Source organism: Phaenicophaeus curvirostris, chromosome 22 (assembly GCF_032191515.1).
Source record: "Phaenicophaeus curvirostris isolate KB17595 chromosome 22, BPBGC_Pcur_1.0, whole genome shotgun sequence".
NCBI classification, from domain to species: Eukaryota; Metazoa; Chordata; class Aves; order Cuculiformes; family Cuculidae; genus Phaenicophaeus; species Phaenicophaeus curvirostris.
The window spans coordinates 888,951-909,154 of record NC_091413.1 but is presented as its reverse complement, the minus strand read 5'-3'; the positions used below and the strand labels follow the sequence as shown (position 1 = coordinate 909,154).

Sequence of the window (20,204 nt, the reverse complement as noted above, 5' to 3'; positions counted from 1 at the left end):
TGAAGATGCTGTTACCTGGTCAGAACACTGGTGACTTCCTACGAAGGCTGAAAGAACGCAATATTCCTTGCTGTAGCTTGGTAGAACGTTACAGTTCTATACACCCAGGCAGGATGCACTGCATCTGTTCTTTAAAACCCAAACCAGTTCACTGTGTACAGGCTGCGTTGTGGAATATGAAAAAGCAAGAACGAAAAAGGGAGTGGAATTATGTTCTTATCTCTGACAGCTGCTAACGAATTACAGTCAGCAGGGAGGAAACGGTGGCCAGGTCAGTTTTGGAAGGATAAAGTACTTTCAGGTTCCCATCAGTGTCCACCACTCGAACCTGCTCGACCACCAACGGGAGACTTGTGGGCTGCGCATCTTGGTTGGGGTTTGAATTCATGGGTCCACAAAGGCCATCAGGTTCACTATCTGATCCCGAGTCTTCCTTGTTCTCCGAGGTAAATCTGTTCAGTTCTGCAATTTTCTGTTAAGAGCAAAACAGAAAAACCAAGATTCATTCTGTTGAAAGTCAAACCATAAATTTCCCACTGTGGTAACATGATGTTATTTACCCCGGTGAGCTCTGAGCTCTGCCAGTCAGGACAGAAAAACACAAAAAACTTTTGTGACTCAGCAAGGATGGAAAAGGAAGTGATGGGGAAGGAACAATAGCTCTACTAGAATAAAAATTAACCTCTGTATTTTTCTCTGTATGTGTGAGTGATTCAACATACCACTGAGAAGCACATCCAGAACAGGAATGGTCATTTCACTCAACTCCTTACCAGGATCAGTGTGTCCATGACATCTTTGCATATCTGCAAACTGGTGTTGCTTGTCACTTCCAGAAACAGATCCCGCGTCTCTTTTCTGATCTGTAAGGATTTCACGGGTAAGGCAGGTAAGAAATTGGAGCAAACTCACCCTGTCACTTGACAAGGCTTCAACACACACTAAACAAAAGGCACCCGTTCCATTCAGACAGAGGCAAAGCACTCCAGCTCTTTACGAGTTAAAAACCCTGCTCTCCGTCTCCAACAAAGTCATCTCTGGGAGGCAGACCCGTACCTTTGGAGCAGCCAGACAGAGCTCTACAGATTTATAAAGGTACAAATGTAACTCTAAGATACTTCTCAACCTAACAGCCCAGCACAGAAGATTCAAGCTTTGAAGGTTTGTATTTGGAACACAATCACAAGTTTCATGGAACTGTGAGCATCTTTGAACCTGGAGTTAGATCTCTTGTAAGAAAGAAACACGATTTAATTCCAATAAATTTCCACAAAGAGACAGCACCTTTGTTTTCTCACTGTTGGTTATTGGTGGGAAAGAAATCACAACACCTTCGGCATCCACAAGACACGGGTAGTGATCTTTGCCATCCAGTAGCTGGAGATACCTGCCAAGGGGAACAGGGAAGCAAATGGTGAGGAGCTCCACGCTGTTTTTCTGTACGAGTGTGACTTACCAAAATTCACATGAAAGAAACCAGAAAAGCTCAGTGTGCTCACTTGTGCAGTCCAGAAATATTCTGCCGCTTCTTCTGTTTCCTCTGCTCCTCAGCTTCCAACTGCAGCTGCCGGAGGAGATCCTTGGCCTTGATCTCCTTTCGACCCAGAGGCGTTATCTACATCAACAGGAAAACAAATCTTCGTATTTAAGAGCGACTCAAACAGCAGGGTCATTAAAACTCTCCTGTAATCACAAGTAAAACCGATGCCACCAGCCCTACCTTCAGCTCCTCCGGAGGCTGAACGTCATAGATCAGAGGACCTTTGATCAGCTGCAGGTCATGGGTGGCGATTGTGGCTGCCGTCCGCTTTTCACAGATGTCTTCATGCAGTTTAGTCTAAAACAGAAAGAACACCACAAAAGTTTAACAAAAATATCGTTTATTCCTCCTAGGGTTCAGCATTCTCAGCTATTTAATGTTTGTAGCATTATCAGCCCATTGAGCGAACCTTCCACAGCCAACGGAGCTCTGCTCATCATCTGCAAGATCATTTCACCTCAACTACAACCCGACTGTACAGCACAGCCCACGCTGTGTTCTCAGCTGGGGCATAAACAGGTTTAAATCAGAATATAATCAAAAATTCACAAATTTTGGAATCTGAAAGCAGTGAGTGCCAGCTGTCAGACAGACAAGGAGCAGCACGCCAGGCTGGGAGAAGTGCCCGACAGCTTCAGCCCAGACTGGGAAGCCTGGAGCCAAACCAGGGTGCGTCTAATGTGGACACAGGCTCACAGCTACATTTCAGCAGGTCCCAGAGCGCTAACGAGCTGCTGCTAGAGGCCGTGTCCGTGCGCGTGTGTTGGTCGCCCTCTCATGGCAACAGCTCAGCTCCTGTTGGGTTCTCTGGGAAAACCAGTTCTGCCCATTACGGACTGAGCAGGCGGCACTGCCCTCCTGCTGTGCCCCCACCACAAACTGGGTACCCCAAGTTTTGTGGAATCATCAAAGTTGGAAAAGACCTCTAAGCTCATCCAGTCCAACCATCAGCCCAAACCCACCGTGTCTGCTAAACCATGTCCCAAAGTGCCACAGCCACATGCTTTATAAGCCCCTCCAGGGATGGAGACTCCACCACTGACTGCCCTGGGCAGCCTCTGCCAGGGCCTCACCACTCTGTCAGTAAAGACTTCTTTCCTAATATCGAATCTAAGATTCAGAAGCTTCTCTGCTGGAAGGAGCCTGGAACAGCCCATTTCCAGCATCATGAGCAACGTTCCCATTGCAAACGAGCGCCACGGGGCTGCAGCACTTACCTGCGCAGACAGGAACCTCTTCAGAGCATTTCCTGGCTTCAAGTTCACTCCCTTGAGCACGCAGCACACGATGAAGGGTCGGACGTCTTTGACGCCCAGGCTCACTTTGATCACCAAGGGCGTGGAGACGTGCAGAACCTTCACCAGCAGCTTGCTCGCCTCCTCCACCTCGTCCTGCTCGCCGTCCCCACCATTCTTCTTCTGCTGCTTCTCCCTCTTTTTCTTCCTGGCCTCCTCTCTGGTGTTCTCAGCCTTCCCCTTCCCACGGCCACCGGCCCGCAGGTACTCCAGGATGGATTTGGTCTGGCAGCCGTTTACCATCTTCTCCAGCCGCTTGTCCTTCAGCTGGTTGCCCCTGAAGTTGGCTTCCTTCAGCCGGGGGCAGTCGGCCAGCGCGGCAGGCAGCTCCTGCAGCTCGTTGTTGGCCACATCCAGGCTCTGAGAGAGATGGAAATGGGGTAGTCAGAACGATCAGTGGTGGTAGGGGGGTGGTCAGGGGGCATGTCAGGGGCGCTCAAGGATGGTTGAAGGGGGTTGTGGGTGGCTGAGGGGTGGTCAGGATGCTCAGGAACGGAAACAGGATAGTCAGGGATGGTCAGGAGGGGTGAGGGATGGTCAGAAGCGGTCAGGGGTGGTTGGGGGTGGGGTCCAGAGATGGCCAAGGATGCTCAGGTGTGGTCTGGGGGGTGTTCGGCACCGGTTGAGGTGGGCCAGGAGGTATTGTGGAGGATCAAGGGTGGAGACAGGATGCTTGGGGATGGTCAAGAGGGATTAGGTGTGAGGTCAGGGATGCTCAAGGGGGTCACGGATGGTTGGGGACTCTCAGGGATGGGATCAGGGATGGCTGGGGTAGTCAGGGATGGGGTTGGAGATGGTTGGGGGTGGTCAGAGACAGAGACGGGGATGGCGTCGGGGATGGAGATGGGGATGGTTGGAAGCGGTTGGGGATGGAGATGGGATGGGAACAGGATGGGATCATGGATGTTTGAAGACGTTCAGGGATGGAGCTGGGATGGGGTCAGGGATGGGGTTGGGGATGGGGACAGGATGGAGATCATAGAATCATAGAATAACCAGGCTGGAAGAGATCCACCAGATCATTGAGTCCAACCATTCCTATCAAACACTAAACCATGTCCCTCAGCGCCTCGTCCACCCGTGCCTTAAACACCTCCAGGGAAGGGGACTCAACCCCCTCCCTGGGCAGCCTCTGACAGTGCCCAGTGACCCTTTCTGTGAAAAACTTTTTGCTAATACTCAGCCTAAACCTCCCCTGGTGGAGCTTGAGGCCATTCCCTCTCGTCCTGTCCCCTGTCCCTTGGGAGAAGAGCCCAGCTCCCTCCTCTCCACAACCTCCTTTCAGGTAGTTGTAGAGAGCAATGAGGTCTCCCCTCAGCCTCCTCTTCTCCAGGCTGAACACCCCCAGCTCTCTCAGCCGCTCCTCTTGTTCTCCAGCCCCCTCCCCAGCTTCGTTGCTCTTCTCTGGACTCGCTCCAGAGCCTCAACATCCTTCTTGTGGCGAGGGGCCCACAACTGACCCCAGGATTCGAGGTGCGGTCTCCCCAGGGCCGAGTCCCGAGGGAGAAGAACCTCCCTGGCCCTGCTGGTCAGCCGGGATGGGGTTGAGGGTGTCTGGGGACGCTCGGGGACGGAGCTGGGGCAGGTTGGGCCCCCCGCTCACCTTGAGGGCGGGCAGCGCGGCGATGTCGGCCCCGAGGCGCGCGAGGCGGTTGCCGGGGGCCTCGAGGCGGGCGAGCAGGGGCAGCGCGGGCCGCGGGGCGGGCCCGGGGGGCAGCAGGCGGCCCGGCAGCTCCCGCAGCAGGTTCCCCGCCAGCAGCAGCGCCTGCAGCCGCGGGGCGTGCCAGGCCAGCCCCGGGCCCAGCTCCCGCAGCCGGTTGCGGCTCAGGTCCAGGCTCTGCAGCGCCGGCAGCTCGGGGGCGGCCCCCGGGTCGGGGTCGGGGTCGGCGCCGCCGAGCGCGGGCGGCAGCGCCTCCAGCGCGTTCCCGGAGAGGTCGAGGACGCGCAGCGCGGCCATGGCGCCGCCCAGCCCCGCGCCCAGCCCCGCGGGCCCCAGCGCGTCGTCCCGCAGCACCAGCGTCTGCAGCGCCGGCAGCGCCGCCGCCAGCCCCGGGCCCAGCTCCCGCAGCGCCGCGCAGCCGCTCAGCTCCAGCGCCCGCAGCCCCCGCGGCAGCAGCGCGGCCGGCAGCCGCCCGCCCCCCGCCGCCACCCGCGCCGCCGCCGCCGCCCCCGCCACGCGCAGCTCCCGCGGCTCCGGCCGCGCCCCCGGCTCCGGCCACGCCGCCTCCGCCGAGCCGCCCCCGGGCACCATCGCCCCGCGCCCCGGGAGCCACCTCCCCCGGAGCCGCCTCTTCCTGCCGGAGCCGCCTCTTCCTGCCGGGAATCGCCTCTTCCTGCCGGGAATCGCCGCCTCTGCCGGGGTTACCGCCTCTCTCCCCGCCGGGAACCGCCGCCGCCCCGAGCGCCGCCTCCTCGCTGCTGCCTCCCGCGGAACCGCCGCCTCCTCTCCCGGGATCTGCCTCTTCCCGGGGGTCACAGGATCACCAGGTTGTTAAAGACCCACCGGATCATCGAGTCCAACCGTTCCCATCAATGACAAACCCGTGTCCCTCAGCACCTCGTCCATCCGTCCCTCAAATCCTCCAGGGAAGGGGACTCAACCACATCCCTGGGCAGCCTCTGCCAGAGCCCAATGACCCTTTCTGTGAAATATTTTTTCCTAATGCTCAGCCTAAATCTCCCCTGGCGGAGCTTGAGGCCATTCCCTCTCGTCCTGTCCCCTGTCCCTTGGGAGAAGAGCCCAGCTCCCTCCTCTCCACAACCTCCTCTCAGGGAGTTGGAGAGAGCAATGAGGTCTCCCCTCAGCCTCCTCCAGGATAAACACCCCCAGCTCTCTCAGCTGCTCCTCTTGTTCTCCAGCCCCCTCACCAGCTCCGTTGCTCTTCTCTGGACTCACTCCAGAGCCTCGACATCCTTCTTGTGGTGAGGGCCCCAAACCTCCTCCTCCCAGGAATCACTTGGAAGAGTTAAAGAAGCAGTTTGTATAAGGACTGACTACTGCGATCGATCCACCTGTAACACCCACGAGCTCGCAGATGCGCTGCCCACAAACTCCAAACCCCATGAGGTACAAAATCACTGCTGTCCATAGAGAACAGCAGCGCAGATTCACTGTGCGGCAGCAAAACCCCAGCACCAAACCTCTCCTGACATTACGACAGTCACTCACCCCTGTCCCTCTGGGAGCAGGGAACTCCAGGCTGGAAAGCCACTGCTGGAACCATGAGAGGAAAGGTCAGGGCTGTGGCTTTAGGTGCAAAGCTTCGTATGTTGTATCTTGATAGAACTTGTTCTCTTCGAAGCTCATAAGCGGGCACACTGTCATTGATGGATGTTTACTTCAATCCAGATCTAATCGGAGAAACTCAGTCTCTGAGCTGGATTTAGAAGCAAGCTGAGACCACAACAGGAGAAAAAGGTCTGTATTTATTAACTCAAGCTTTTCAGGGCCCCACGAGGACTTTTTTCCTCTCTTGGGGATATATTTCAGAATTAACTGTGGGATTTTAAAGCATAACTTCACTTTTTGCAGCCGCTCCAGCGATACAGACTGTTATTTGGTACCAAACAGGACTCCCGCGCTTTGGTTTCATCCTCTTGTCATGCAGATGGATAAGGCACTTTGTGTGCAGTGAGGACCTAACTCCTTTCCTCACAAAGCCAACTAGAGCTTTTGGCTCATGTAGAAGGGGTTCCAGGATACCAGTCATAGAAAAAAGTTTAGTTCCCATTTCCGTGGAAGGAACCCAGAGCTTTAGAGCCTGACAAAACAAATGGATTTGTGAGCTTTCCCAATGGCTGTAGATTTGCCCTGTTTATAGTGACAAATACAGGGAAGGAAAAGGCAGCTTCTGTGAAAATGCATTTGCAGAAGGCTTAGCTGCAGAATATATGGCTATTACACAGAAGTGATCAGGTGGGGAAGCAGCCAGTACCAGTATCGCTTCCCAAGACGTGTCACTGCGAACAAGTGTCACATTGGGGTCAAAAGAACAAATGCTTTTCAGCTCTGTCTCCTCAAAGTCCAGTACAATTCATGCTTGGTAGGTTTCCTGCTCTTCCCCAAGAGAAAGCCAAACAAATGGCTGCGGCTTCTGGATCTTAAGGAAATTCCCTGTTGGATCTCAAACCCAAGCTGTTAGAATCACAGGGGCAGAGTAAGCCACTAACCAGGGCCGTGACAGCAGCTACAGTGTGGCCAGGTTAACTCCCCACTTATTGGGGAGCACATGCGTATGTCTGACATGCACTTTTCTAGGAGAAAACCACAGCACAGACAGCTAAGGAAAGAGTTACGAACCGCAGTGGTCAGACCAGCAGGTACTGCTCAAGGTGGAGAAACGGCCCCATGCAGGCAAACGAAAAAAGATGCTATGAGTCACCCGCAATTTTTAAATAACGACTACCAACTGTATGACCAGTTATTAAGACAAGGAGAAGTATTTTTCCTGTCATCGCTTTGAGGATGTTTTGCCAGTGGGGACGGCTCTTGGAGTGGGGATTGTTCTTGGAGTGGGGATCTTGCTTCCTGTTGAGGGAGATCGAGCTGTTGCTCCTGAAGGACCTGGTTTCTTTAAATACTGGCCACCCATTTTGCCTGGGAAGAGAAAATACAGATCATTATTGCAAGCATATCCACTCACAGACTTGTATTTTGTCTCCCATTTTGGTTCTCAAGATATATGAAGTCTGAATGACTGATGCTGGCAATGGGGAGGTGGCAGAGAGGGAAAAATGCTTGTTTATTTAAACTTCTGTGTTGAGGAAATAAAAGGATTTGGCATGTGCTTTGTAAACAAACGCAACTGTTAAAATCCACCTGACATCAGCATCGATTCCTCTTTGCAGGTGAAGAAGCTGCACAATCAAATTCTCCCTGGGTCTGAATTGAAAGGGAAAAGCCACACACAGCACTGACTATTTGTCTCATAATTGGGATTAGATTAGCACCCTCTGATTGGACAATAAAAACTAAATCAGGCTCAGTTCTCTGTGCCAGGGTTTGGGAGCTTTCCAGAACGTTCGCTGTGCAGCATCGCTGCCGTGGTTCTGTTTAGGGTCACACAGAAAACACCTGCCCGTAACGAATTATTGAATGTGCCCATTTCCCCAGTGCACTGGCCTAACGCCCTCGCTCTGAAACAAGGATTTGCCCTGCAGTCGATGCGAGTGTAAGGGATATCAGTTAGGTTAGGCAAGAAATGAAGAGCCAGCTCGCTCTCAAGGATTAAATACTTTTCTTAAGGAAAGACAACACGGTAAAAAGCAGAATCACTATTACCACAACAGAATATCTTACCAGGTTGCACCAGAATAGTTTTATTTATTGTCGGGATCCTCCGCTGGTTCATTTTGCAGCCGTCTCTGCCTGTTAGGTGAGATTTCCAGGCCTATAGTCAATTAAAAGAAGTGATATTACAATACCAGCAAGGTTACAAGAGCTTCTCTCAAGTCACTATAGATGTACACATGCTTTTTAAAACACAGGAAGAATGAGCGTTGGGTACAGATTTTATGGCAACAGCATTTTAATCTGCTTGCTCATAAAAGCATGAACCCCTTATGGCTTATTAAGTGAAATGCAAATTAATATATATATTTTAAAAGGTAACTTAAAAGATGCATAATGACAAAAAAACCCAGCCCAATCCTAGAAATTGAAACTGAGTGATATTCATTCTGTTTTTTAATGTTTCTTAATTAATAACCAAGTTCAAGTCAGGAACAAGTAATGTACAAATAACACAAAAAATCTTCTCCTCTTTAAACTGTAGTGTGGGCATAACCACCAGGTTATGATAATAATTAAAACATTCAGCACCAGAAGGAACAGGTCCTGCTGTTACTGGAGGCTTTGTGAATCTCCTACTCACAGGAATAATTTGGGCCAAAGCAAGGAGAAAAAAAACTCAGAGCACAAAGAAATCCAAACACCACATGCATTTCTCAACAAACATTTTGGACTTGGTTACCATAATTTGTGAGCTCCTCACGCTGGGGAATGCCAAAAGGGTTTGGAAAAAAACTGTTTTTGAGACCAGTAGCACTACTCAATGGTGCCACAGAGAAGAAGGAAATGACACGGATCGCGTATCAGCCACTGATATTTAACTGGATCAAATATTCCGTATAGAGTTGTCAGCTGCTTCCTGGATAGCCTTTTCTGAACATTAAATCGTACACAGAACTACTTGAATAGGATCATAACACATCGATAAAAGACCAGAACAGACACATTAAGTATTTTCTGACCAAATCGTTTTTTATATAATACCAGCACGCATTTGCAATGCTGAAAGCCCATTTTGCAGCTGGCACGTCAGAGATTTCATAGCATGAGGCTCTTACAGGGAATACCAGGTAGAAATTAGAGAGGCCATCTCGGCTCTCTTGACAATTACAGCAGTTCTTGATTCCTTTCTTCACATCAATTCTTTCCTATACCCAAACCAACATCATCTTAACCCTGGGCACCCTGCTGGATGTGCTCAGTCCTGCTGCAGCATTTGAAGCTGCATAACATCATCCTGAACGCCAGGGCTGACGAAAGAACTCATTGGATCTGTTAGCAGTTGGGACTTTGGAAAGCTGTGAGGTGTAGAGCTGCCTCTGTGGGAGGAGAAAGACCAGCACTGAACAGCTTGTAGCCCCATAGTTCCCATATCCACATGGGAAGGGCAGAAGACCCTGGTTCAGATACCGTCCCAGAGTGTGAGACAGCCCTGGCAATAACCCAGGCAGGTTCTGAAATCCCTGGGGGCATGCTGGTGTTAGCAGGGGACATGAATTCAGTCCCAGTGACATAACAATAGACCGACCAGGAAAGCAGTATTACCTCCTCTCCTGGGGAGAAGTTGTCATGGCACAACGGGCAATGGTTTGCCACGTTTTCCGGTTTGGCAGCTGAAATGATTAGAAAAATAATATAAGAATTGCAAAGACAGGCTAATTTCAAAAACAAGAGGAGAACTTTCACAAGAAAGAGCACATAACTACTTCGTGGCTAAACCAGTCCAATCCTATTATTATTAACTGCTCTCAAAGAAGTTCCATGTTTAATCACCTAAATTGAAACAAGATCAAAAGGAACAATAGGGATTAATCCACAAGGGTGTGGCAGAGGTTTGCTGTTCTCCTCACTCATCCTCCCCACATACTTTCATAGAAGCAAAGCATTTCAAGCATTAGGACTAATTTAGATTTCTAAATCCACAGTGCGGTAGCTAAACAGAAGCGTTCTGCCTTCCCAAAGATACATGGGATTCAAAAGTCTGACTGACTCAATCTTTGGGAGTTCAACCTTCCTGTTCAAAACTACTCACGGTTGCAAGTCTTGCTCTTAAAGTGTTTGGGTAACTTGTCTTTCAGGATGGCCTCGCTGCATCGCTGACATTTCTCAAAGCTCTCCTTCTTATCACAGTCAGTCAACAAGTGCTCTGTCAGGCTCGCTATTTCCACCACCTGCAGCAGACCAAGAGGCACCCAGGAAGATTCATACCACACCGAGTACATATGGACAGTGTTTAAGAAACTGCTTACGTGATTTTTGGAAGTTAAATCTCACTTTTTAAAATGACAAGGGGAAAATGACAGTTTAGTCCAGTTATTAATAGAATTTATAATGCTGCTCTTTTCAAAACGCACTACCCAAGATCACAGTCGTGTTCAGAATTCATCTACCTTAGCATTAAATATCTTACAGAAGCTTAAAACCAGAGAAATAACAGTTAATGTCTTGTAGTTACTTTAGAAAGTTGATGCCTGACCTGCTTGCAGTGCTCACATCTGGTTAACATGGGGCAGTGCTTCCAGTAATGGAGATCCAGTCCCTCCTCTGTGAAGGATTCATCCCTTTCACCACAGAAAATACATAAGCTAGGAAAAAGAAATGCAAACGTCAGTAACATCAGAGTGAAATGGATGAACCCAGCTTCTTCTTTTGGAAGCTGTTCTGAAAAATAGCAAACATCTCTCTCAGTACATCTTGTTCCCCTGCACAGTGCTGGCCTCAGCGTAGGGCAAGAACAGACACTGTTATAGGGTTTATGGTAAATACAACTATAGAGCATTTGATTACAGAGAGACGTGATTCCACAGAAGCACAGGGAACAGCCAGGTGATGATTCCAAATCTGCTATAAGATAATTTCTTACATTGTTTGAGTTCTTAAGGTATTAGATTTGATCTAATGGAGAAATATTGTTATCATCATTAGCCAGCAGGTTCTGCTAAGTGCTCATGGTGATTGGCAGCTGCTCCTCTAACTTACTTATCCAAGTTATTCCCACCAGAGGGATGATCCTTTGGACTCTCTGCTGCTGCAGGCTGTGGGCTTTTGTTTATCTGGTAACCTGTAAAAAGAGAACTGTTAAAACCAGGATCACATTTTAATTAGTTTTCCTGCATGCCTACAAATAAGTGTAAACAGCACAACACCTAACAGAACCTGACCACTTCCATCTTGGTAAGCAAGCACAGACAGACCATGTCCTTGTAGGCAGTTGGGAAACTATTGCTTCAGTGATCTATGAAGGCAAACTATCTTAGCCATTATTTTCACATGTGGTAGATGATCTGCCTCATGCTGGGGAGATGTAAGTAGTTTTGAGCCAAGTCATACTCATTTCTTATCAGAAATTAACTGGTAAGCTGATGACAAAGTTCATTTCATGAATTTAATGGTTTGAGAATCGCCAGCTGACCTTGCAGAAGTTTTCTTTCTTCCTTTTTCTGTTTCTCTGCTTCTTCTCTTGCTGCCTTTCTCTGTGCCTGTCAAGAAATACACTTTCAATTACAAAAGTTTTGGAACCATCTCTCATGGAGCTACGTGTGTTCTACAGCCTCATTACGTACCCTAAGGTCAGCTTCAGGAAGTTTCCCATCTATTTTAGCAAACCCATCAAAGAGCGTTTTATAGAGAACGGTCTTGCGAATGTTTGCATTGTCTGGAGGAAGATAGTCCAGCACGGCAACCTTGTGCTTCCGGTACACATCAAAGATAACCTGCAACGCCGTGTCACGGACTTCACAGACTCTGTGCTCCAAAGCTCCTGTTGCAAACTGAAAATAATCATAATAACAAAGTCATGCCTCTTTTCCCACGTTTTTAAGGACTCGTTCATTAGTCTAAGACAATTATTTCACTGCAGTAGGAGAAATCTTCACTCAAACAGGTTTTTGCAAACGTTTCTTGACCCAGTGATTCTTTCTTCTCCTTATTAGCACGCTGCTTCCTCACAGGGTTGTACTGTCACCTCCAAAAGGCTCAAATTCCCTTCAGTAATTCACCCAGCTCTTCAAGGCAGACAGATGAGCCCTAATAAAGCCACAACAGACAGAACTTCACTTGCTACAGACTGACTCCTACCTTCATGACACTGCCGACTGTAAACCCGGAGTGTTCAGTTCCCATGCCTTTCAAGAGGCTTTCCACCAATTTCACCCGACTCATTGCCAGGTGCGCTGAGGAGTTCAGTTTTAATGGTTGCACCAAATGAACTGGAACAATCTGAAGAGGTTTAACTTCACTGCACAGAGCCATTTCCTATAAACATACAGAAAGTCAGTGTGCTTTAGGAATGCTAACAGATGAGAGTGAACTGGCTGTGCAAAGCAGAGCTACTATAAGTTACTACCACTTTCCCTTCTCCATAAGGCATAATCCTCTAGAGCAACAGACTCTGGACTCAAAGCCAAGTCTGATGAGGCATTTTCCACCAGCGAGTTCTGTGACACACTTAACGGAAACCAAACCATGATGTGAAGAAAAACACCCACCTGAATAAAGTTAACAGCCATGAGGCGAAGGCGGGAAGAGGAGTCTCCTGTTCTGGAAAGTAAGTTTGGGAGTGTTTTTTCCACACAGTGAGCAGTTTCTGGTTTTCCTAGTTTATGTTTTGGTATATATTGGGTAATGATCATTTTTAACAGTTTCAGGGAAGCCTGAAAAACCTAAGTCACAAAGAAAAAGGAAACACTGAACAAAAATACCACTCAGATGCCTGTTTTCAGTTAATATTTCCGTATTTCTAAAGAACAGCAGCAACAGGAATCTAGAATTACAGCTCTTAAGGGAAGCTACTTCAGACATCTCTCTTCAAAAAAACAAGGTGAAAGGCTTCAAAACTTTCTCCATAAAGAGCAATGCAGCTCTTGATTTTTTTCTTTTCTCCTCCTTTAAGGCTTATTTGGGGCCCACGTCCCCTGAGGGTAATTGCAGTCTCTCAGACAGAAACCAACAGTTACTTCACTGCTGTATTTCAGCTTCACAAAGAAAAGATAAAAGGCTCAACTTCAGAACAAATTTACTGCATCAGCAGTTGCTTCTCAAGCTCATTACTCAGCCCAGGACAGTATTTTGCACACTGCTGAATGCCAGGCAGCACCCAGGCCTTGATCCTAACCAAAATCGGATATTTCAGTTGTTTGGGGTTTTTAGTGGGGTTTTTTTTGTGTTCTTTTCACCTTATGCAACAGCAGTTTCACAAATTATTTGTTTAAATTATTTAAAGTGTCTTAACCACATGGTTCTACAATTTCTGCTGCTTAGTTTCTTATCACACACATCACCACTTACGGAAGACACTACGTCCTTGATGGCTCTCCTCACAAGAAAAATGGCAGCCCTCAGCATGCTCTTTAAATCCTCCTTTGGAGTGTTCACTGATGCTTCCATCAGCTTCTTGTACACAGCCAGCAACGCATCCTCGCGGTATGACCACGTTTTGGAATACGCTCCAGAAACCTGGACACATAACAAGTTTATTTCTTACAAGGTCAATACCAACATTTCAATATTTATTCAACATTTATCTACAAAACCAGGACATATGGACTTAAGCACAAAATCTCCAGGTGTTTCCTACAGGAACCCAGCGGTTATTAAAAGAGGTGTTTCTGCACTCATTTTTGAAAAACGATGAGTAAAATGGATCAATAGATCAGGGTCAAGGAACCTTTTCAGACACAGGCTTCTTTCTCCCTACAAAAGACAATGTGCATGGCAAGTTGTGGGTATTCTAGCAGCAGCCATGCCCTAAAGCATTCCACCAGACACTCTCTGCTTAACACCACATCAAGCAATCACGGCACAGATGCTGAAACCAGGTACCCATACATCCAAGGTCAAATGCTCATCTCTGATTTTTATCTAACAGCTTTGAACATGTAAAAATCGTGTCAGTAAGTCTGTCTGCACAGCACCTATCGAATCAACTCGGCGATCACAATCTGTGTGTCCGTTGTGCTGCTCCTTACCAGAGCCTCACCAAACACTTCAATGGCAGGGCTGGCCTCCCGCAGCGCCTTCTCAGTTAACGGCTCTGGTTCCCCCGTGATGCCGCTTCTCGGACTATCGCTGACATCCTCCTCAGTCACCTCTGGCTCCAGGTATGCGACTGCCTCATCAGACTGCTTACAAACTGCTGGGAGGGGTCTCTCATCATACGGTAAAAGTTCAGCCTAACAGAGAAGATAAAGTTCGCTATTCTAGAAATGACCTGGATGTGAAGTTGTTTCACCCCTAACTGCATTCACCCCAAGTCATTTTTTACCCCCATTCAAGCAGCATTGCTTTTACAGTAGTTAAACACAGATGTGGAAGCTCCCGTAACATCATGAAGAAATAAAATTTATTTCTTGTCTATAGAATACAATGAAAGGCACACAAAATGCCTCTCATTAAGCACATACATCTGCAGCAGAAATGCCAGCAATTCCTAAGGCTTTATTTGTTAAATCATTTCAGGGCAACAGCCTGTTCAGAGAGAACAACATTGCTGCTGGAGCCTAGGAAAGTGCCCCAGCTTTGCCAAAAGCTGGAGCAGCAACACCAAGGATCAAGTGAACCAGATACCGTGATTTCCTTCCTCTCTTCAGACACAACACCCAGACTCTTACCCCACCGCTGCATTCCAACAAATTCCCTTGCTGCTGCAGATTGATCCATCATCTCAAAGGAGATTTATTAAATCCCTAATGGAGAAAGCAGAGCTCAGCTTCCTCAGTACTGGCTGTATGACCCCCAGTGAGTCATTTAATGTTGATTTGCTTCTGCCCACCTATTTGTAAATCAGGTTTAATCCCTTTTTGTCTCAATCTCAATGAACGTTTCCAAAAGCTTCTGAAGAACTTGCGGAAAGAGAGAGACCAGTGCCAATTGTCAGATGGGTACTGCTCAGCACTACAGTCGATTTCTAATATCATATAAACCATGAGAACAACCACAAAAGCCCTTGTTGCTTGGGAAGGCTGAGTACAAGACCATTTGCTCTGATAGATTCGTGCAGCAACAGATGTACACTACTCACATTTTCTCTGAGAAATCCTTCCCTGGAGGTTGTGGGATGGGTAATGGCAGGAGGTGGGGACTGATGGGGAACAACGGGCTCAGTGGAAGTGGGATCTACTGACTTCTTTTCCAGCAAAGGCTCTGCCCTCCAGGGCTCTCCTTTCTGTGGTTCTGTGTGTTCAGAAGGAGGTGAATTGGTAGCCTTTGTGCGCTGAGGACTGTCGGTATAATTCATGGGCTTCAAAGGCAATTCAGGTGGTTTTCGAATCTAGGAAAGAGCAGGAGATTTTGTAAAGCAAGGTGAACAGTGTACTAAAATCAGAGTTAGCGCAGCTACGGCTCTGATGGCAACATGATTCTGGTGCTTTCAAGTAAATATCCAACCTCACTCACTGCCCCGTAAGCATTTCCACTGGATGCAGCATTATGAAACAATCAGAAAATAATTCTGTGTGGATGCATGTATGAGAGATTATAAACCTTTCTGTTCTGAGAACAATACAAAACTACATGTATACCTATGTCTCACCACATTAACTCTGTACGGCCTTGATGCCAGCATAAGCCTGTTACCTCTCTTCAAAGTAAGACAAAGTCCCTTATTAATCTACATTGGGTAGCCCTGAAGTGAGGCAAAACATTCAGGCTCCAATGTCATTTGCTTGACTCCTTAACAGCTGAACGTAAAGTAATTCATGGAGAACCAAACATATTCATGAAACGCCACATGTCAGTCTTTGGTCAGAGAATCCCACAGTCGGAAGAGGAGACATAAAACCCATACAGAATTGTCACAAAATATCTGTGCAGCAACACTTGTTCCCCGAACGCATTTTGGTTGCTTTGCCAATTCTGTTCACAGCACCCATATGGTAAAGCCTCCTGATTAGGAACAACAGCACCCACCATCAGCTCTGCATCCAGCAAGTCGTGGAGCTCCAGCTGCTGATATACCTTCAGCCGGTACGCTTCCATTTGCTGTTTCTTCTTTTTAGCAAGATCGTAATCCTCTTTCTCCACAGCACAGCGCTTCTCCACCTCGTACCGCCCTAGCCGTTCCCCCACCTAGAAGATGGTACAACAAGCTGGCTTGGAATCGTAGTACTGTAGGTTTCCAATTTCCAGCCAAGTTATTAAATCACAGAATAGTTTGGGTTGAAGAGACCCTTAAAGACCAGCAGGGACATCTTCAACCAGATCCAGTTGCTCAGAGACCCATCCAATCTGGCCTTGAATGTTTCCCTGGATGGGGCTTCTCCCACCTCCCTAGGCAGCCTGAGCCAATGCCTCACCAACCTCACAGTAAAACACTTCTTCCTTAGATCAAAACTACCTGATTTTAAAATTGCTGTTTTGAAAATATACTAGAAATCATTACAGTTCCTGAGGAATGCTTGGGTCCCTGACAGACCACTAGAACACTGCTCGCCTTAGGAGGTAAACAGCCTTTCAGTAACACCTTTTGCAAGTCTGCGATAGCTTGTTTGAGCTTCTTGGCATAATCGTACTGCTCGTCACGGACAGCTGCGCGCTTCTTCTCATCCAGCCTACGTATGATCTGAGCAACTTCAGGATCCTGGTACATGTCAAAAGCCAGATCATCCAGAGGGGAGATGTAGTCAGGTTTCCTGAAGATAAAGAACGAATAAAATAACTGTTCAGCTAATCCAAAAAGGGACTGGGCTGAGCATGTGTGTTCTCTATTGACTAGCAGGGAACTAACAAGGCACAGAGACAGAGAGCTGCTTTAGACTCACTAGAAGTTTTGCCAGCATATATGCAAAAGAACACTCTTACCCCAGGTAAGTTCCATCCAAGGCAGGGTCATTCAGTTTAATTCCTAAGTAGTGGTCTATCAGCTTCTCTCTGGAAGGCTTTGTAAAGGGGAAAAAGAATCTTAATGCCCATTCATCAACTTCAAGCACATGCTCAGGACAGAAATTCTGACTTGCTGTAATTGACATAAGCTGTGCGACTTGTAACACTTATGTTTTGGGGCATATTTAAACAGGAGAAAATGCAAACGTTCCAAATGGTTACATTTTGGGGTTTCTATCTGCAAATTAGTCTCAACTTCTGAGAACTTCAAGATAGCGTTAAAAACTGGCAGCACTTCACCAGCACAGAACCAGTGGAGGAAAAACACATCCCATTGCCCTGAGAACCCTATAACCGAACGACTGTAGTGACAATATCAGCGATGCTCTGCACTCACAGTGTTATTGCTGTCAGCGCTGCAGTCTGCTGGGTCCCCAATGATGTTGATGGCCACCAGGGCAACCTAGGAGAGATGAAAAGAAGATGTAAACGTGTAAGGTCATTACTGCTTCCGTATCTTATGAAACAAAAATGTTAGAACGAAACATTGTACAAAACAAAACAGGACCCGTGGTCTCTAGGGTGGTGTGGAAACAAAGCAAAGTGCTCAGTGATAAATGGACTTCGTGCTTCATTAAAAATTTATTCCCAGACCTACAGACCACACTGTACAGCATCAGTTGTTCTCTTTCCTGGTCTGGGGTGGAGGTGGAAAGCATCACTGCAGAACAGAAGCAGATATTTGCTCTTTCTGTACCATGGTGGCTGTACAATGCCTCCCTTTAATGCCAGACCAGATACTAAAGACTAAAAGTGGCTGCGTAGTGACCACAAAGCTGTACTCAGGGGAAGCACCTTGTCTGCAGCACAGAGCTTGCTGTGCAGTCTAATACTCAGAATGGAAGGCAGTAATGGAATGTGCACTTGACTCATTTGCTCTGGACAAGTTGCATGCACTTGGTCATGATTCCAATTCAGTCAGAACCTCTTATTTGTATCTCCTGTTTCAAGAGAAACAAAAAATAAATCCAGGAGCTCTCAATCAACATTTTTAGCTTCTACAAATGAAGGGAGCAGGTTTCTGTGCCTATTCTATACTACTAAAACGTCATCTAGCTTACCAAGTGAGAACTCTTAACTCACCTGACTGTATAAGTTGTATTTATTGACATAATTCTTATGGAAAATCAGCTTCAGGTACTGGCCAACTGCATCCATGTACACGGATTTCAACTCCCGTGCTTTGAAATCAGTCTTTTCGTTGTCTGATAGAGCGACATAACTGAGAAGGAAAACATAGCCAGTAAGCAGGTGAAACGTACAAACACACAGGTCAGTGCTCTGGTGAGGTTTAAAACTCCCTCATAACTGAAACAACATGCTGTGATCTGACAAGTGTTCATATGCATCGTGCCTCTTACACCCTCGCCTTCAGCTCTGTTACAGATCTAAGCAAGCAGGGAATCTGTTCACTGCTTCTAGCAAAGCACATCAATGTTGAAGCATAATGAGTACTATTTCCTCCTGAGGCCGCTCTGATCAAGGTGATAAAACTACTCAGAGCTATTTGACTTACCCAAGCCTGTGAAACCTCTCTGACTGATAAGGAGCAAAGTATTCCGGCAAGCTTTCGCTGATGTAGAACTCAATTTTGCTTGAAATCATGTACTGGTGCGCCAGCAGCTGCAGCTTTCGTATTCGACACCTCTCCACCAGCTGCAGGACGATCTCCTGCGGGTACTGACAGAGCCTGAAAACACACACAGTGTCTCAATCATCTTTTTAAAGACAACTTTACTGGCAACCTGAGCAACACTTAATGCTGAAACTTTCCAAAATTATAGTTCAACTCAGCTTTACTGATAGAAGAGCAGAGCAGAACACTTTCCACTTCATCACATGCATGAGCACGTTGAAGCGCCTCATGGATCTCTATAGGATGTGCTGAGAAGACTGGACTTTTAACACTAAGTCAAAGCAGTTGCAATCTCCAAGACTAACAAGAACAAAGAGAGTTCCTTCTTTTGTTTCAAAGGACTCCATTGCAATGCAATGTGACCCCTTTTAACTTTTTTGCTTTTAGAGTCAGTTTGGCTCGGGGTGCTGTAAGCAGCTCTAAACACCATGGCACATCTCCCACTCACTGTAAACTCCCTCAGTGCTCCTTCCTCCCACCCACAGTACCTGGGTGATCGCCATCCATTAACCGTCGGTGCATGGATCATCAACTCTTTTGCGCTGAAGCCATCTTCGTGTCCTGATGAACTAATAACTATAAAGCCGATTTTGTGTGGCATCCTGTACCAGCCAGCCAGTCAGAGCAAGGACAGATCCAATTTAACCTGACCCCTGACATGATAATAAATGAACAGTGAAACACTATAATCAAAGAATTACATCTTATGATCTATCAAGTCAGTAAATTATAACTGCAAATATAAATTTTCTTTAATGACTATGAGCTACACCATGTTTCTATCCGAGTGTTTTGTTAACACCCAGTGAAACAAGGGATTAGCCAACTCACACAGCAGTATGCCAGTAAACTCGACTAAATCTGCTAATGCAAGATCATAGAATCACAGAATGGTTTGGGTTGGAAGGAACCTCAAAGCCCATCCAGTCCCACCCCTGCCCTGGGCAGGGACACCTCCCACTGGATCAGGGGCTCCAAGCCCCATCCAACCTGTCCTGGAACCCCTCCAGGGATGGGGCAGCCACCCCTGCTCTGGGCAACCTGGGTCAGGGCCTCCCCACCTTCACAGGGAAGAATTTCTCCCTAAGATCTCATCTCAATCGTCCATTTTCCAACTTAAAGCCGTTCTCCCTATCACCCACCACACACCTTTGTAAAACGTCCTTCTGCAACTCCCACCGATGGAGCTTGGAAGCATCCTGTTCTGTCCTCTGTGTGCCGGAGACGAAGGGAAAAAACAAACCCCTCAGAACAGCCTCACTTTACGCGAAAGGGAGACAGGGGAAGGGGGTGGGGAAGGCCGCAGAACAACGCCTCCCCCGTGCTGTAGGGATATTTATGGCGTTACCCTCCCCCCATTCCCACCACGGCGCCCACAGGCCCCAAGGGGTCACGGCGGGGCCTCGCAGGGACCGTGGCGGGGAGAAGAAAGGACGAGAGGAGAAGAAAGGGAGAAAGGACGAGGGCAGAGGGGCCACGCCGGCCTCACCTGCCCCAGCGCGGCCGCGCCGCCGGCTCCCATGGCAACGGCGCCGCCACCGCGCATGCGCGGCCCCCGCCCGGCCC

At 47.9% G+C, this 20,204-nt stretch overlaps 2 protein-coding genes across 2 annotated transcripts; both read right to left on the bottom strand.

Moving 5' to 3' along the window:
• Positions 1–232: 232 nt before the first annotated feature.
• On the bottom strand, positions 233–5,899 carry LRRC47 (leucine rich repeat containing 47). The gene is made up of 7 exons (XM_069874476.1): positions 5,861–5,899; positions 4,439–5,296; positions 2,758–3,195; positions 1,721–1,837; positions 1,500–1,615; positions 1,285–1,387; positions 233–472 (listed from the first exon to the last, which is right to left on the bottom strand). Exons 1-7 carry the CDS (start codon positions 5,897–5,899, stop codon positions 233–235), a joined length of 1,911 nt encoding a protein of 636 aa, XP_069730577.1.
• Positions 3,145–20,176, bottom strand: CEP104 (centrosomal protein 104). The gene is made up of 23 exons (XM_069875011.1): positions 20,128–20,176; positions 19,788–19,849; positions 19,127–19,291; positions 18,519–18,692; positions 18,086–18,224; positions 17,340–17,405; positions 16,922–16,998; positions 16,584–16,752; positions 16,031–16,189; positions 15,144–15,392; positions 14,092–14,295; positions 13,412–13,579; positions 12,613–12,786; positions 12,203–12,379; positions 11,689–11,895; positions 11,538–11,604; positions 11,105–11,186; positions 10,602–10,710; positions 10,158–10,296; positions 9,671–9,738; positions 8,135–8,225; positions 6,005–7,432; positions 3,145–3,195 (listed from the first exon to the last, which is right to left on the bottom strand). The coding sequence occupies exons 3-22, from the start codon at positions 19,237–19,239 to the stop codon at positions 7,287–7,289; spliced, it is 2,778 nt and encodes a 925-aa protein (XP_069731112.1). The 5' UTR covers positions 19,240–19,291; positions 19,788–19,849; positions 20,128–20,176; the 3' UTR covers positions 3,145–3,195; positions 6,005–7,286.
• Positions 20,177–20,204: the final 28 nt, after the last annotated feature.